Source organism: Poecilia formosa, unplaced genomic scaffold, assembly GCF_000485575.1.
Source record: "Poecilia formosa unplaced genomic scaffold, Poecilia_formosa-5.1.2 Scaffold285, whole genome shotgun sequence".
Lineage (NCBI taxonomy): Eukaryota > Metazoa > Chordata > Actinopteri > Cyprinodontiformes > Poeciliidae > Poecilia > Poecilia formosa.
The window spans coordinates 737,536-755,788 of NW_006800224.1; the positions used below are offsets into that span (position 1 = coordinate 737,536).

At 41.8% G+C, this 18,253-nt stretch overlaps 1 protein-coding gene and 1 long non-coding RNA gene across 3 annotated transcripts; one reads left to right on the forward strand and one right to left on the reverse strand.

Moving 5' to 3' along the window:
- Positions 1-270: 270 nt before the first annotated feature.
- LOC103151570 (kidney mitochondrial carrier protein 1) lies at positions 271-11,288 on the reverse strand. Of its 2 annotated transcripts, XM_016681568.1 has the most exons (10): positions 11,038-11,288; positions 10,743-10,890; positions 10,403-10,497; positions 10,097-10,182; positions 7,245-7,310; positions 5,110-5,139; positions 4,879-5,003; positions 3,940-4,063; positions 1,858-1,938; positions 271-1,424 (listed from the first exon to the last, which is right to left on the reverse strand). In XM_016681568.1, the coding sequence occupies exons 1-10, from the start codon at positions 11,099-11,101 to the stop codon at positions 1,383-1,385; spliced, it is 861 nt and encodes a 286-aa protein (XP_016537054.1). In that variant the 5' UTR covers positions 11,102-11,288; the 3' UTR covers positions 271-1,382. The 2 variants fall into 2 exon arrangements, with proteins under 2 accessions (XP_016537054.1, XP_007571774.1); XM_007571712.2 differs by lacking the exon at positions 7,245-7,310 and having other exon boundaries at positions 5,110-5,205; positions 11,038-11,286.
- Positions 11,289-12,644: 1,356 nt separating this feature from the next.
- On the forward strand, positions 12,645-16,442 carry LOC107838604 (uncharacterized). Its single transcript, XR_001664689.1, has 3 exons — positions 12,645-13,598; positions 14,856-14,969; positions 15,323-16,442. It is a non-coding gene; the product is annotated as an uncharacterized LOC107838604 (long non-coding RNA).
- Positions 16,443-18,253: the final 1,811 nt, after the last annotated feature.

The window sequence follows — 18,253 nt, forward strand, 5'->3', positions numbered from 1 at the left end:
ATTGAGTTGAAAAGGCAGTCAACAAACCAGACTCCGTTATATTAGTGGTCACGAGGAACGGTCCAAGAGTCCAGGAAACTATTGAGAAAAGGTTGTCAAGTAACAAAAAGAGATTAAGTTTATAGGACAATACCATATCAAACATGAAGAAAATGTATGTAAACTCCTAAAACTACATACCATCTGCATGTAGTCTTTTTTTTTTTTTTGTGGCTGTACATAATTCTGTCCTAATAGCCAACAATTACATCCAATCACACACCAAACCAATGTGGTTACAATTCACGCTTTTTATTTTCAATATACAAGTCCACAGCTGCACTGAAATAAACTTATTACAAAATAATGACACTGGCTTACACTTTGGCAGAAGCAGCATACACATTCCTTTCCGACGAAAGCTTAAAGCGTTTAAATACAGTACGAGGGAATAGCGTGGAGTGAACAATCCACGCACGCTAATCCGCTGTGTTGAAGCGGCGATGGGAATCGCCTGATCTGACCCGGTGAAATGTGTACGCAAGTTTACATATCGTCTGCATATGTGATGACTTTTCTAAGTGACAGATGTAACAGGAGCTTGAACATCACTGAGAGCGGCTAGAGGATATATTTACTTTCCAGTCATGCACATGTGATGAATGTCCCGTCTATGTAACAACTCTGGCATTTGAGCCATATACGCATGTAAATATAAAGCTTGCAGTATACCACGCTCTGTTCTTGGCCCTTTACTCTGTAAATACACAAGGGAAACCACGAGAAAATAAATAACTTCAAACTTTTAAATATAGATATAAAACCCACAACGCATTGGTTTTTTCAAAGGGGAATGATTGTGCCGATTGTCACAGCGGCTGTCCAACAGTCGGGAGTCCACATGCAGCTCAAGCATCTCACATCCTGAACCACAAATTGGGTTAAGGCACACAGTTTACAGAGCACTTTATGTGGAAAAAAAAACATTTAAATAACACAGGTTGGACGCATTTTCATCACCATAACAGAGACGGTTTTGAAGCATAGCAGCCTTTGACTGAAATGTAAAGTGTTGATTCTTTCTAGAGCTGGAGAATTTCACAGTTGGCTTGAGTCTGAGCGGAAACGTGGTTCTGTAGCGCCTTGAAGTGGCAGATGAGCACAAGAAGCCGTGTGAGTATTCATGTCACAGTCCTTTACCCGTTTGCCACAAGGCTTTTTAAAACAGACATGGAGCCGCGAGTCGCTCTGGAATCGGATTCCACTTGCGTACTCCCCTGGCTTTCCCCCCTCGCCGGCTCTGCCGAGGAGCCGCCACCATTCCAGACGTTCCTGACTTTGGTCCCTCTCGGCTTGTCCCTGGGCGACAGCTCGGCTCGCTTTCTCTCCCGACGTTCGTTCAGTCACACGTCAATCTTCTTCAGCTGCTCGTAAGTGAGGAAGAACTGAAGATGGAGTGAAGGAAAATGTGAGGAAAGGGGAGCTGCATTTTGGGTAGACAAAGGCAAAAGCAGAGGGAATCCTTCAACTTTGCCACCCAAAGTAAATAAGTTCGTTTTTAGCCCTGAACAAAGACTGATTTCCCTCTTAACATCAAAAATGAAACCCTGTGTTCATTCTCTTGCCCGCTGAAGGTCTCCTATGGTCACTCTGACAGGGGGGTATTTGGGTAATGAGGCAGTAGCTCCAGGAGATTACATAAAAGTGTTAGCCAGAATTAAGCTAATCTCCCCCACTAGAAAGAAAGAAAGTCTCTGAATCCCATGCTTTACTGAAAGCATTACAGCATTTTACAACGCGCCTCAGTTATTACCACATCCTGGAATACATTTCAATTTTAACCAGAGTAGTCGTCGACTCAGAGGGCTGAAAGGATACAATGATGTTCCACGGTCCCAGGCGGAGCCAGTTTGGGAAGAAACCCTTGTAGAGCGCCATGAAGCCCTCTGAGCGCCACGTCTGCAGGAGGAAAACACAACAAGTTCAGTCCAATGTCACGTAATTGTCCTCTGATGGAATCTGCTAGTGATGATACTCTTCACTGCTTGATGATTCAAAGGAAGAAGAAAACTTTAAACTTGACATGTTTGAGCCAATAAACTGAGAGAGCAAATCATTTTGACACCATGATGGAACAAATTTCCAGCTAATCAATCCTGGCTAATGACCTGAAGGTGATAAAATTTTAAAAGCCAATCTCCCCCCCCCCTCAACAATGAATGCATAGTTCAACACTCTTGAATGTGGACGCACAAGTGATTTTGACATATTTTGAATCACTATAATTTTTTTTTAAAATGAAATAAGAGTAAGTACAGAGGTAAGTGAAGCAATTTAAGGGGGAAATTGTATTTTCTAAAATAAAAAATGTCTCGACATGTCTGTGGTTCAATCAGGCTGCGAGGCAGCGAGAGAAAACAAGACTTATGGGAAGTTCTGAGTAGTGTAGAGTAGTAGAGAGGATTAGAAAATGTTGACTGTTTTTTAATCAATCTAATTCTGTAAGGAAGATGTATAGTCTGCAGACACATTAGTCCAAGCTGCATTACATACAAATTTCTTAATGGCTTTTCTTTGTATTGGTCTAAACATGTCTGCCTCTCACCACAGACATGGCCTCAGGTTTGTCAACCTGCCTGTTGACTCAACATGCATGAACAGGCCCCACTGTGTGTGTACGTTGCAGGACATTAGCATACATTTAGCGAGTTAGATTAAAATTAATGGTTCATTTGAATATTCCCAGATGTTTTCTTTTAGACATCATGACTAGAATTCATCAATTGCCACCATATTTAATGTTCAAGTTGCTTTTTCTCCGACTTACGAGTTTAGCATTTTTGTTTTTCACGTTTCAAATTTCATCTGCGTCACCATTATAACAGCCGCTCTATTGTCATCCCGTTTTCCCATAAAGTGCAGCAGAATGCATTGTTTTTTGTTTCTCACAAATAATTTAAAAAAAAAAACTAGGCTGTTTCCATTTTGCAGCAAAATGTTCTGTTTCAATCTGAATTAGCATTCAAGTGTGGGTTTTTGCAGGCATGAGTAAACCCTCCTAAACGAAGCAGTTAATACTTCCCTGTTGCCAGTAGCAACATGTCTATCAGTAACTCACTGAGGGCTACAACAAGTGCAACAGAAATTCTTGCATTAATAGTTTTTGGAGATTACTGAGCTGATGCAGCACCGTGTTCAGACCCGATATCAAAGTGATCAACCAGGTGTCTAGCAGACAGATATAAACTGCAGTGCCCTCAGTTCTTAGAACCTCCATATAAAACATTACGGCCATTAAAACGAAGGGCCCTTAAAGCCGAGCTGCACACGGCCGCACTGGAGAGGTGCAGCTAAAAAGCAAACCTAATCTTTTTCACTGACTGATCTGGCTGTTAAACATAAACCACAAACACTTCCAGGTTACAGATTGGGTTTTTTTTCCCCCCACCTCACTAAAAACAGTTCCAGTCCTAAACGCTAAAGAAAGTTCTTGATTTGCTCTAGAAAAGAACCAGTGCGGCTTTCCAAAGACAGACAATTTTAGGTTCGTCTGGTAAATATTTGATTCTAAATGAAGCATTGAGGCTGCGGTTTATTAATGAAGCACTTAATGCTCTATGAAGAGCACTGACCTACTTAAAGACTGACAGACAAGAGATAAGAAAACTGATTTCATTCCAAAGTTACTTAAGATTTTTATTACCGTTGATGTGTAACTTGGATCACTTTTTTCAGCCTTTGCCAAAGTAAAAAAAAAAAACTGGGACTCAGCAAGCATTAGTACCAGATTTCTTTAGAGTATTTAGCTGATCGTGCATTTATAGCAGTTGATATGTAAAGCAGTAGATTAAATCTGTCTATATTCAACAGCAGAAGAAGCATCTACACAGGAATACCTCAGACAGTGTTTATGTGTTTTCCCGTTGTTTAGTATGATCCGGGTGTTAGTCTGTGACTCACCTGCAGCAGACAGTCGAGCGTTCCCTGGTACAGAGCCCCTCCCCTCTGGTTCATCATGCGTGTCCGGACCACATCTACTGGATTCGAGGCCAGAGCCCCAGCAAGGCCACACACAAAGCTGGACCTGATGGGCAACAAAGAGCAGCCAGCGTTGGGGACGTTACAGGGTATCTGCAGGTTTCAGCCAGTCAAATTTAAAACCTTGAATAAAATTTAAGACAGAAAAAGAAAAAGCCTATAAATAAAGGCGACGATTAATGGACTCTGCTGGCTCGTATGGGCTGGCAACAGAAGTAAGGTAATAGTGAAAATGAACGTCATCCAGTCAGCAGGTGATACATTTGCATTTACTCACGATAGACGCAAAAAATTAGCAGCTAGTTACCGAACGCCTCAAGTCACAGAACACAATGAAGACGTCTGCATGCAACTCAAACTTTAGCCGGACAGGAAAGTCACAACATTTATTACCTGGTATTGGCATTTATGACCAAGTTACATTTTTAAAAATAATTTAAGTCCTTAACTTTAGATAAATGAATTTAAGACTTTTAAAGGATGCGTGGACACCCTGCATGATATCATGGCGCTAGTCAGCATTTCAGTGCCACCAATGAGACCAAGACCTCTGAATCCTAAAAACCACTAATGCAGCCCTTTTCAAACACATCAACCATTGTTGACGTGCGTCTGTGGCTCTTCGATTATCACACTCCTTAACTGACCAGTCACTAAGTGGACAGCCATGTCTCTGGCTCTAAAGTTACTGTGTGAGCATTTAAAAAATATCCAAAAACATACATACCGCAAACCAAAAACTAAATCCTGACAGATGCACGTCACTAAAACATGTTTTGACTGATGCTTTTCATTTTTGACAGCTCTAATTTACAGCCACTTAAGGGATACGTAGGAATCCCTTCAGTAACTGAAACTCACAGGAAGTGTGTGTACACGGTGTCTCCCATGTGACCCGACAGGATCAGGTGCTTCTTGGTGATGTCGTAGACCGGGAGTTCGACGCCGACCACGATAGCCGCTCTCTGAGCTGTTAGAGAAACGCCCTGAAACGAAAACAAAACGAATGCTTACAGGCCGACACTCTGAAATATGAAACTCACTGGGTCTTTTTGTTTGTTTTGTTTTTGATTCTTTGCCAATTTCCTCTACCTTCCACAGTCCTCGTGTGCCCTCCTCCTGGTAGATATTGATGAAGTTGCCCATCATGCTGCCTTGGATCACATTTCCCTGAGCCTGCATCCGGATCTGGGAGAAGACACAAAGACACAAAGTAACCTTGGTGGTCGCAAACTTGATCTTGCACCGACATTGGTCGATGCACTGGGAGACTCGGGCACCCTCACGTTTTTGCAGTTGTATGTGGACAGTCCCCATGTCCACATACAATTCCCATTCCGCCACCCAGTCAGTGGAGCTATTGTCACATCCCGGCTTTCTCACCCTCAATTTCAGCGGTCCTTGATCGCACGTGCGGAGCAGTACCTGGAACACATGGAGGACCTTACGGGAAAGATGGATCTCCATCTTTCCCTAAGGGTGGAACAGGTACGGCTTTTTGAGGGTGAGATTCCGGGGGCGCTTTCTCCAAAGAGTTTTTTCTGCAAAGAGGCACTGAAAATGCTCTTCGTAGAAAATGCCCTACTCATGCCCTTTAATGACTCTGGGAGTGACAATGGCCTTATTGTCACTCTCAGGAGGGTTCTTGAGTACTTTGAGAAGGGACTGAGGGAACAGTTCTCCACCTCAGAGGGGGTGGCACGTTTTGATGCCAGCTGGAAGGCCTACCAGTTGGAACTGGCATTGGAAGAGATGTTCTTCGGGCATCCTCTTTCAATGTCAGACTTCCATTTGAGCGCCAGCCTGGGAGTCAGCACGTCCAATCCAAAGAGCCTCACCTTCAGGAGAGGCTTCATTGGGTTGGCCCCTCATACTGCTGCCAGTGCTGGCGAGGTGCCGCCCCCTCTGCACCACTGGACGAGGAATGCGCTCCAAATGTACCGTTTGGAGCGCATATTTCCTCTCTGTCAGGTGTTGGAGGCTGTTCCCTCTATCCTTGGGGCTGCCTTAGTCCATGTTTTCCTCTGCGATGTGTTCAGGAGGAATGACAACATTCCATACAGTTCTCTAAAGGGGGATACCCCCCCTGGGAGACTGACTGGTGTGACAAACCTGGACACATTTGCAGAGGAACTGTGCAGTAAGAACTGTTTTCCTGCTCCTCTGACTTTTGGACGAGCCCGAGAAATCGTAATTCAGGCCGGGAGGGACCCGCAAGAGGCCCTTGTTGCGGGTTTCCGTGCCCATGAATTACGGTTTCTTCCGGCAGTGAAGTACCGGGACTTCCACAGAGCCCACAAGCTGTTTTGGAATTCCCGGGACTTCACAATCGTCCAAGGTGAGGGGAGAAATGTGGAACTTTCAAAACTGGCAAGTATCTCCCTCCAGATTTTCACTGAGATGGAGAGACGGTCCCTGTCCTTCTCACGGAATCTGGAGAAGTACCGCGACAACGGGTTGCCATGGTTGCGTTCCGTACTTCAAAGGGTTCCGGAGAAGGTGGGAACTGCCCTCTCCCTCAAGATCTTCACGTTCATCTCGTCAATTGGGATGATTATGAACGGTGATTATGTAGATTATAAATGTCTTCATAATCTTCTACATGAGTTGAGTCCCATCAGCCAGAAAGTGATGCAGGATTGGAAGATATTGTCACGATTTCACCTGCCTCGTGTCTACACCTCAGTCATCTGGAAACTTCATGAGGACATACCTTTCCGGCTGCAGGTTCCCTCTAAGCCAAGGTACCTGCCGCCAAAGGAAGTCCAAGCTGAGCAACCCTATGAGGATGTTCAGCTAATAGATGACCAAGATGAGATGCCCGCCATTGAGCGTTCTAAATCAAAGACAGTTCCTGCAAACTCACGCAGGCCTTGGACTGAAGAGGAGGAATCCAACATTTTCCTTCATCCAAAGATCACTGCAAAAATAGGCTATGAAATGTATTTGAAGGCCTGTGAGATTGATGGACTCCCGGTCAGGACCCGTAGGGCCTTCAACGCCAAACGTTGGAGGATGCTAAAAGGGGGTCAGTCTGGTGGAAAGGATTTCATTTTGTAAATATTTTCATATTTTCTATGTTCTTATTGTTCCTCGTTAATGAACTTCATAAAATCTTGTCTTTAATGACTTCAAAATATATACATCAGATATGACAATGGGTGCATTGTTTTTAACCTGTGTTTAAACCTATAATTACACTGCAGGTGTGACTAANCCTCCTCCTGGTAGATATTGATGAAGTTGCCCATCATGCTGCCTTGGATCACATTTCCCTGAGCCTGCATCCGGATCTGGGAGAAGACACAAAGAAAGGGCATCAGATATGACAATGGGTGCATTGTTTTTAACCTGTGTTTAAACCTATAATTACACTGCAGGTGTGACTAATAAAAAAAAAATAAAAAAAATAAAAAAAACAGAAACCGCCACTGCATTCATACGGACAGCTTGTGCAGCACACACCCCTATGAAACACAATGTTCCAAACCTGCAGAAGCATGTGTCGAGGTGTTAATCTTATAAACACTAACCGTGCCAAACGGATCGCAGACAGAGAGAGAGAAAAAGAAAAAGAGAGATAAGGCCGTTGGCATTCACCAACCGGTATCATTTACAGAACACTATGTTAGGCCTTTCAGGGGTCAGTCTATAAATAAAGCACCAGTGAGGTCGTGATAGCCCCGGTTTGACTTTCGCTCTACTACGCTGCCTTCACCAAGTATTAATATCTCTTGAACTTTTTCACATTTTATCAACTGACAGCCAAGGTTGGGATTTTTTTCTTTTTTCTTTTGCAACCGGCAAAACAGAAAACTACTGCAAAACTGTGGAGCATAAGAAACAACAAAATGTGGCTTTCACATTTCTTTTAACAAAATAATCTAGAAAGCATCCTATGCATTTTTACCATGAGAATTTTTTCTTTCTTTTTTTAAATATCTCAAGTTCTGTCAGATTAGACTGAACAAAATTCAACTGATGTTAAAGACTTTCGGGTCTAAACCTGGGCTTTAACCGGGTCATTCTGGCACACAAATATTCTCTCATATAATCCAAGGGCGCCAAGTTTCAGTACTGCAGATTTTAAATGCATCTATGCTTCTACACACCAAATATAAGCGCTGTTATAGCGCTGCATGAAAGCTGAGGAGGCAATTCAGTCGTTTGATTCGGGTGTAGTGAGCCAAGGACTGACCAAAAAGTGGTAGAACACATTAAGAGTCTCCATTTGATATCGGTGACCTGAACTATTCCACGGCAGCTTTAGCTGAACGTTAGGGATCTTTGTCCTGCTGGAAGTCAAACGTCCATTCCCAGTTTTGGAGTCTACTGCAAGGATTATCGTCAAGGATTTAGCTCCATCCCCACCCAGACTTTGCAAATAAACCAGCTCAGATCTCCAGACCTGAGCACCTTCTCCCAACTTTGTTGTGTCAGCACACAAGTGCGCAACTAATAACTGTTCTTGTCAACAGCTTTGTGGATCTCCACAGTTATCATGGCCCTGTAGGCTTAGGGCTGTAGTGATACAGTAATCTTACGATATGATACGATACACGATATTCTGTCCACGATATGATATATATTGCAATATTCATCAAACGATACAATTCAATACACTTTTGCGATTTTCTGAAAGATTTTAGAGGGACAGAGTGATTTTGGTGATATTTTGTGACTGTTATAGAGTTGGATTGAATTAATTTAACTGAAAACTGATTAAAACACCAACCTGGCTCTGGTTGGACATGGACACAGACAAAGTCGACAGCTGGACAAAAAGAATCAAAGAAGTGGTGAGAAAACATGTTTCTTTTAATTGAAACAGTACAAACTGTAGCTTACATGGATTTATAAAGTAAATAAAGTGCACCAAGCACCCTGCTCTGAATAGTTTGATACCTTTTTAACCTTGACACTTAACATCTGAAGGAATCACTCTAAGCCTGATGACCTAATCACTCTCCCGGCGAAGCAAGCAGTGAGTGAGCAAGATGACAGTTGGATGTTACGATACTTGCGGATGAATATCAATTTTTTTCTAGGAAAGAAAATATTGATATATATCGCGATATCGATATTATCCTACAGCCCTATGTAGGCTGTTTTTTTTTTCTGACGCAGGGTGAAGCTAGTCAAGCTGTAGTTTGTTTGACTAGAAAGTCTGGTTGGTTTGAGGAGGAGGGGATGAGCAATAAAACTTTTATGTGGACAAAAACAAACCGAACTCTGGCTTTCCTGAAAACCTGGGCCCTGGTTCGGATGTGTTTCCAAATGCATGGTAATACCAAGCAGACCAGAGACCGCTCCAAAGCGCAGGATGTGGACGATAGCACAGGGCATTCTGGGTAAATTCAACCTAAACAAACACGAGAGTCGTTGGTAGATCAGCTTGTAATCTTTTTTTTTACCGACAACAAAAGAGAAATCCTTCAACCGCTAAAATCTGATGCTGCTCCAGTTTAGTTTACACTTTGTGAAGGAGGAAGTTGTGTTGAGCGTCTTCTTCTGAGGTTTTCCTGTAGTTTCTTTTAGTGGGTTGTGGTGTAGTGCCACCACAGGTGAGGAGGTAAACCGGTTTTTCCAAAGAGTTTGGTTTGTTTGACACAGCGGAGTGTGAGAGTGAACCTCTCCGCTTAGATTTTCAAATAGATTGAACACTGTTTCATAATTCCTACAGTGCTTGGGATGTTATTTTATCATCCTGCTTTAAACTTCCCCACCGTTTTCTCCCCAACTTGTCTGAAGTGTGTCTTGATCTTCATGATGCTTTTTGTTCACTAATGTTCCCTGACACAAAACACCTGGATTAAAACTGATTATTAAAACTGAGATTTTATTGCACATAAGTGGAGCAATAAAACAACTTCTGACCTCAACCGGTTCAAACGTGAAAAGGTTTAAGTTCTATTGATAAGTAAAACTCCACACCTTCCTCCGGTTTCAGGACAGACTGCTCCGTTTTCCACTGAAATATTTCCAAACACTTTGCTTTGGGGGCCCAAAGACCCGTCAAACCCGCTCTGCTGCTTTAAGAATTATAAAGAAAACCGGTCATTTATGCTAAATTACATACCTTCAGCACATCAGTGGGGTTGGCAATGGAAGAAGAGATGACTCCAGAAAGAACGCCGCACAGCACATTGGTCAGCAAGGTCTCATCTGGAAGAAAATCAAGATATTAACTTGATCCACTCAAAGCGTGCAGTACTGGTTTTAGAACTCAGTCTCAGGGACCCGGCCAGGCACTACGCTTTAAGAGGTCACGCAATGTCACACCAACACCTGTGACCTTCTGCAGGAATGCGCATGCGGCGTGTTTGCCTTGGAGCAAAGTTTGTGGGTTTGTGTTTGAGAAGTGCAACAGAAACCGAGAGCTCACCTTCTGGTCTGTCCACCAGCAGCCGCTTAAAACTCTGATACGTCCCAATTTTGATGGTCCCGTAGGAGGCCTGACGGAGCATGGCGGGGGAGATGCTACCAAAAAAATGCTTATTTTTAATTTTTTTTTAAATGTAGCACTACAGAAAAACATTGATTAAATAATCTAGAAATTGTGCTCTCTCTGTCTCTCTCTCTCTCTCTCGGTTAAACAAGGATGCAGAGAGATCGGGGCGACAAGACACAGGAACAGGAAGTACATTGTGTTCATGCAGTACCGTTGCACTTTCATTTTGCGCAAAATAAAACACATTCAGCTACATAAGTGTGAACCCGCTCACCCCGAGTAAAGCGCCCGGAGCCCCTCCTCTCGTCCTATCCTCATGATAGCATGGAGCATGCCTCTGTAGCGGATCTCACGGTACTTGATGTCCCCGACTTGTCCCTGGACCTGGAGGCGCGTCTTGGCCAGGTCGATAGGGAAAGTGCCTGTTAACCCACAGCATTAAAGACTCATTACCTTGTTTTCAAACCCACGTTCGAGCAACCCAAAGCAGGAAGAAAAAATAAAATAAAATAAAAAACACCCCATACACGCTGCACGGCCTCCTCCCCACACATCCCTCACCCACTCACCGCATTCTGCCGTTATAGAAGCAAGCCCGCCGAAAACGAAAGGCTTCCAGTTCACGGTGGACATTTTTTTTCTTCCCCGGACCGAGTATTAAGACGCAGTGAGCCGCTTCTCGGTATTATACAGCCAATGTTTCTTATGAGAGGATCCCAGGTCCGGTCGTCGCCAGAGAACTTCAGCCCCACGTCGCCTCCTCAGACTGGCAGACCTGAAAGACGCTGAGCTCCGCCTTCCCGCCGCTCCTTCACCGGTGACTGTATTCTCAGGCTCCGCCCACTGCTCGCTGCCTGGCAACCGTGCCAGAACGTCTCGTGACTTCAGTTATCAGATCCTTTCTTGCGTTTCTTTTTCAAACAAATATAGACTGACAATAAAAGAAAAAAAATACAGCTGGGTGTTTAGATTTCCACCACAGGACTTCACGAAATCCACAGTTTTGTAACAGCGCATAAAGAAGCCCCCCCCCCCTCCAGGAAAGTAACCTGAGAGAACATGGTAGTCAGTCAGACACTGGAATAATGACACAGCTTTAATGTGCAATAAAGAACAAAATGTAAGAGATCTTAGTTTGAAAATGATGCATATACATACTTAAAATATTACATTTAAGAGCTTAAATGCTTTTTTTTTTATTTGTGCTGTAAAAAAACATGAGAAAATGCAGCCTACCTGTTTGGTAGGTTATTTCTACATTGTAGCAATTCTTCTAGGCAGGCCTAACCCCAGCTTGTATGGAGCCTTAAGAGGAATTTAGTGTATATTTGTGTGCCTGTGTAGTTAATTTCATTCGATGTTAAAATAATCCATATTTGTAGTCTATCTTTATTCTTAAGTTGTTTTTTTTTCCACTTTGGTTACATTTGGTTAAGATTTTCTGAGGCAGGCTGCATCTTTAATAGACCATCATGAAATATAAGTATCATTTTCACAAGACAATCTGTGTTGTTTCAATTAGAGCTGCTACTAGCAATAAATAAATAAATAAATAAATAAATAAATAAATAAATAAATAAATAAATAAATAAAAGAGAATCAATTTCACCTGGAAAAAGAAAAGTCAGAAATTACACCAATATCATTTTTGGAAAGTTTTAAGTCTTGTCTTCTTGTTTGACCTTTTTGACATACATTTGCAATCATAAAGCTAGCTAAACAAAACAACAGAGCTTAAAAGGCTCACAGAAGCATGAAGACAGTTTGTGATTTATTGCTTCAAGCTAAACGTGTATCACTCTGGAGTTGGAGAGGGAAATTCCTCAAAAAAAAAATGTCTGCCTTAGTATGGGAATCATTTGGGAACTAAAACTGAGCCATATCTATCCGTGTTAAAACCTGTACTTTCATTCTGCTGCCACTAGAGGTCACAACAACATTACTATTATATTCGATCAACGGCACTGCGTGGCTGAGCCTGATGTGACGGTATGACCGTGTCACAGATGAGCCAATCAGTCGCTGCTTCATGGGGGAAAACAAAGACAGCAGGAAAACGGTGCGATCATGAAGCTAATTAGGAAACAAAACATGGAAAGCCCTGATTGAGGGATTTAAATTAGCATGGATGGCCAGAATAAACCTTAATGAGTTCTACTTTCTCGAAACAGAGAGCTCCACTAAAATATATATTGTTTGTTCCATTTCATTTGTGTGCATTGATATTTTCTACTTCTGGAGTCCATCCTTACTACCGGAAGAAATGCATTATTATGATCATATGCTAGTTGTGTTGTTTGATTAATGGGCCGAGTATGGGTCAGTAACTTCGGAATTGCCATCCACACATTATTAACGACCGGGAGGGAAAAACTCGGCGTGCGCGTCACCGTGCGCACTCCTGTGTACACACGCCTGTGTGTGCGGTGTGCGCAAGGTCGAGCGCAGGGCACAACATCGATGAACGGAAATAGATGAATGGAAATATTGCGGTTTTATCTGAAACCAATAGTCGGGGGGTTGGAAGCGCGGTGCGTTTTAAAAATGGCCACATTTAATGTGGTGATTTGTCAAAGGCGAGCCTGAGCAGAGACACAAGAAGGGGATGAGATATATCTGAGTTTGGTGGTCGTAAGGAGGTGGAATATGGTTGTGTACCGAAGAAAGGGAGCTGTGGGTCAAGTCCAAATGCTCGGCTGGAGCTGTGTAAGTCTAGAAACAAAAAGCCACTGAGGAGCTGGCAAAGTTTTGATACAATTTCTATAAAGTTATATAAAACCTCCCAGAGCAAGGTGAGATAGACTTCTATAGTCATTAAATTTGGGGGAACAACAATACACTCAAAGTCAGGTACAATGCCTTGAAAAGCATTTGAGCTTCTTCTGGGGATGGGGGTCTTGTCACTCTGAATATCTCACCCTTAAGGAGAATTTAGAGAGACCATCCTAACAGTTAGGTTTCTGGACTGTGAGAGGAAGAAAGAGAGAACCCACAAACCACTGGGAGAAGTTGGGAGAACATGCAAGCTCAGTGCCGAAGGACCTCAGGGAGGGAGTCAGTCTCTGGACCTTCTTGCTCCATGACTCTAGGTCTAACCAACTGTGTAACCCATCAGACAAAGATAACCTGTGTAAGATAACCCCAAAGATAACCCCAAATCAATTTTCACTAACAATTTCGTTTTTTAGGTAGAAAGTCTATCAATCTATGATGTTTTGGTTTGTTTTCGCACATTTTGTGCTAATGCATATGAGTGGGAGGGTAATTAACACAGTAGGGTTACCTCGTTCATCATTTTCAGTGTGGAAATTACAGTTTTTCAGGCTTGCTGCGCAGAAAGAAACAACCTGTTATTGTCTGTTGTATTTTGGTGCCATGACTCAGTTTCTAAAGACTTTTTGTGCTGTTCTGTGTACCATGCTTTGATGCAGAATATGACATCACCTACAGTGCAGCTTTGGTTGCCGGATAGAACGTTTTGTGGCTGAACAGCCACAAGAGATTCTGATGTGTTTAGGTAACCGGAAAAGGTTTTAGTTTTGTTCGCTTTTCCTGGTTTAAAACTAAATACCTTTTTTTTTTAGACAGTTGAGCAATGATTAACCAAACTAATCAGCGTTTTTTTCCCCTTCCTTCTGAAACAGAAAATGATTTACTTAGTTTTTTATGAGCAAAGGTGCAGACGTATAAAGAAAACATTCAGTACACAACCTTGGAGAACACCATCAGTCAGAGTAGAAAAAGCTGATTCTCCTACTCGGATACTTTGGGGATGATTGTTAAGAATGTCGCAGGTCCAGTTGGGGGTGATCACGATAAGACCCAGCCCCCACAGTTGTTAATCAAGACACAATCATCAACATAGTTGGCCTTTTCAAATTCAAGGGTTATTGTGTCGGTTAAGTAAGAAGCCCTGATTCTCTACTGAACTGCAACTGATTGCAGGAACATCACGTCAACAATCCTGGTCTCGACTAGACATTGTTTAAGATGTGCGCGAACAAGTGCGTGCATTCCTCTAAGTGTGTTGTCGCACTGTGATACTAAGTCAATTTGACGTTTTTGTTGAGAACACGGTGTAGTACTCAGGCTATAGATGCATATAAGGTTTTCAGGGCAGTGCATTGGGCTGCATTCGGACAATCCAAACTGTCCTCTCGTGTCTGCACCGCATCCAGACCAGTGATGGCTCATGCACAGCAGAACACAGGCTCACATCCATGACACACTGGCCTAATAAATCTGAAACAAGAAGTGTTCACATAACTCATTACTTTTTTTGTATTCAGGTCAGACACTGTTTTGCTACATTAACTGCACTAATGTGTCATTCAGCGGAAAAATCCAACGTGAAACACTTGACTTGACTAGCCTTTGTTCTTTCAAGAACTTTGTAGATGGAAAAGTTTTCATCCGCCCGTCATGGACATGAGCTTTGTACTTACTTGATTGGACTGAGCCGTTGTTTTCCCAGAGAAGAGTGATTACTCAGCAAACAAATGTAAGCACTTTTACAAACTGTTACTGGATGTATTAATTTGTATGGATAAACTTGCAGGATCAGATATATGCATACACTTAAATCTTTTAAAAAGCAGTACTGAAAGTTCAGGAAAGTCTTTTGAGTTAGTACGGGGAATATGAGTCGCAGCTCACATTGAGGCCAGCACTGGGAGTTCCTGCATGAACGCAACAGATTAACTTCCAATGCCACCGCATTGCTTTATCTTACATAATTTGCATATTGCAAAACATCAGGTGACACGCCGTCCATGTAACTGATAATGCAGTTAGGTAAAGCAAAACTTGTTAATGGTGAAACTGCAAATGAATAACCTTTTTTTTTTTTTTCAGTGCTAACGATGCCCTCCTACGTCCCAGGACATATCGCCCAGGATGGAGAGCCACATCACTCATAAAAAAGCAGCAGGGTTAGGAGTTTTTGACAAAGAAAGAAGCCATTGCTCCAAAATATACACACCTTCTGGCTTGACTGAAATTTACAGTTGATGTCATGGATAAGCCAGATGTATTTGGAAGTAGTGTCAAATATTGAACCATGTGGTCACAATGACCAGAACACTGGGCTCAGTGTCAAACATGGCGGTAGTAGTATCATCCTGTCGGCTGGCTTGCCTTGACATCCACCAGCAGTCTATAAAAACCTGAGAATGTTAGGCATTTCTTCAGAATAAACAATAATAATTTGTCGGTTCTCAAAAGACGGGTTGTTGGGTGTTATCATAAAAACAGTCATTATTAGTATGTTTCCATAACGATCCTGTCATGATATGAGAAACACATGTAATTTAGTGAGACAGAAGTACAGTCATGGTACGATGAGAGCCGGTAAGGAGTGCCGGAGGCTGAAGGAAACGCCCAAATGTTCCGGATATTCCTCTCCTGTCAGCTGGAATGTTCCAGGGAACGCTGAAGATTGTTCCTGAATTGCCCTGACTGAGTCAGGACAGTGATGTCATACAAGAACTTTACAGATGGAAAATTTTTATGACATCCATGTTCTAACTCATTCCTGGACATGAGTGTTGTGTTGATTTGCGCTTTTTAATGATTGATCTGAGCTGTTGTTTTTTTTTTTTGTTTGTTTGTTTGTTTTGTTTTTTTTCCAGAGAGGAATGGTTACTCAGCAAACAAATATAATAACTTTTACCAACTAAAGTTGGATGTATTAATTTGTATTTGACTGTGTAGATTGAAAAAGAAGCATATGCATGCAGCGAGGCCAGCACTGGAAGTTCGTGGATGCATGAATGCAACACTTGAAAGCTGCAGATCATCTTCCAATGAAGTACTGCTTCATCTAACATAATTTGCATGGTGCAAAACGTCACTGATAAAAAATAAAACATTCTGCTTTATCTACTCTAAACAATGAAGTCAACTATTTGCATCATTTATTTATGTGGATCAAGCAAGACTGTTCTTTGCCTAAAGTGCTTACTTATTTCTTTACATGAAAAATAAAATCCAGATAAAGTGAACTTAATTTTGTCAAGTAGATTAAGCATAACTAAACTCTGCATTAATGATTCAGCTTTTTTAATATAGTAATTTCAATTTGCAAGTATACTGTAAAATCCAATTAGTTAACCTTGCTTAAAAAAATTATGCACTCATTGCCTCAAAATAACCAAGTTTTTAAAACTTAGAAATGTTAGCAAGTGCAAGTTGTTCATCTTCAGTTTACACAACTCAGTTAACTTAATCATTCTGAGTTGCATAAGCTCCTGGCTCCTGTTTATATTTGTTTCTCTCCTAAACCTTTAATAAAAAATATGAAAATCAGTAGTTTGTTTGCTACACTGAAAAAAGTGAACAGTTTTTACACTACCAGGTAGAGCTAGTGGTCATGACAGTGAACATACAACTCACTCATGGCGCTAAAAACGAGCCAATTAGCGCTCTCCTGCTCTGAAAGTATATCCTCACTTTGTATGAGCTGACTGAGCAGATAAAGCTTTGGAGTCTATGATCTTGTCTTAAACATCTTAAAACATTTTTTTGCGACAAATAACTGAGTGATTTGATTAGCTGCTGCTGCTGGTGGTGGCACAATGTATTGTGGGATACCTTGCTGGCTAATCCCTACAGTCAAATAGAAACCAATGTCCTAAAAAAAAAAAAATCAACTACTGCAGCATATAAAAACAGATGAAGTCAAGTTGTGTGATTTAAGTATTGCAAACCTAAAATAACTTGATACATTTTGTTTAGCTGTACATAAATTAAATAGCAAAGACATACTGACATTATGTCAGTATGTCATAATGTATATGCAAAAAAGGTATTTGGTCTAGGCTTTTCCATGGTAAACAATATTTTGAAGCTGAAGCGTTATTCTAGGGATCTTTGCATTAACTTAATTTTTTTTTTAAGTAGATAGAGCTGAATATTTTTGTCAATGTCCGTAGAGTGTTTGGGAACTCTGATGGTTTATGGGTAGCACTGGGTATTTTGAAATACCAAATGAAACACAGTAACGATGACAAGGTTGTTTTTTTGTTGTTGTTGTGTACAAACAACAAAATTGGAGATAGTGTAGATGCATGTTGGGAGTAAATGGTGAGAAAGGGCAAATATTGAGCCATGTAGTCACAATCAGACACGGAGGTAGTTGCATCATCCTGTGGGCTGGCTTGCCTTTGACATCCACCGATAGTTTATAAAAGCCTAAAAAAAAAGAGACATTTATGCAGAATAAATAATAATAGTCACCATAGGGGCTCAAAAAAACCAGTAATGATTACCATGTTTTTATAATGATCCCGCAATGATTTTTGGAAAAACCTGTCAGTGAGATAGAAGTACAGTTATTGAGCGACGAACACCGATAAAGAGTATCGCAGGCTGAAGGAAACGTCCAAACATTCCAGACATTCCTCACCCGTCAGCTGGAATAATTCAGGAATTTGGAAATCCTAACTCTGAATGCAACATCGTGATTGTGCCTCCAGACAGAAGAAAAGAAAAGTTCTGTTGATATTTTTACCTGACTCGTGACTTTTAAAAGGAAATTAGTCTTGCCTTTTAATTAGTTAATAACACTTCTTTACACAGAATATTTAGGTCAAGGTGAGCGTGGCTGGGATAAACACTGAATACCTCCCACCCTCACACACACACACACACACGCATACACCAGTGCTGTTTCCTGCTGCCTCTCTCTGTGTGGTGAGGTATTTTTACCCCTACCTCGGGGCAGCATTGAACTTAATGGGATCTGAAGGCTTGTCCACCCCGGTTAGCGCGTGTTTGTCTGTCCTG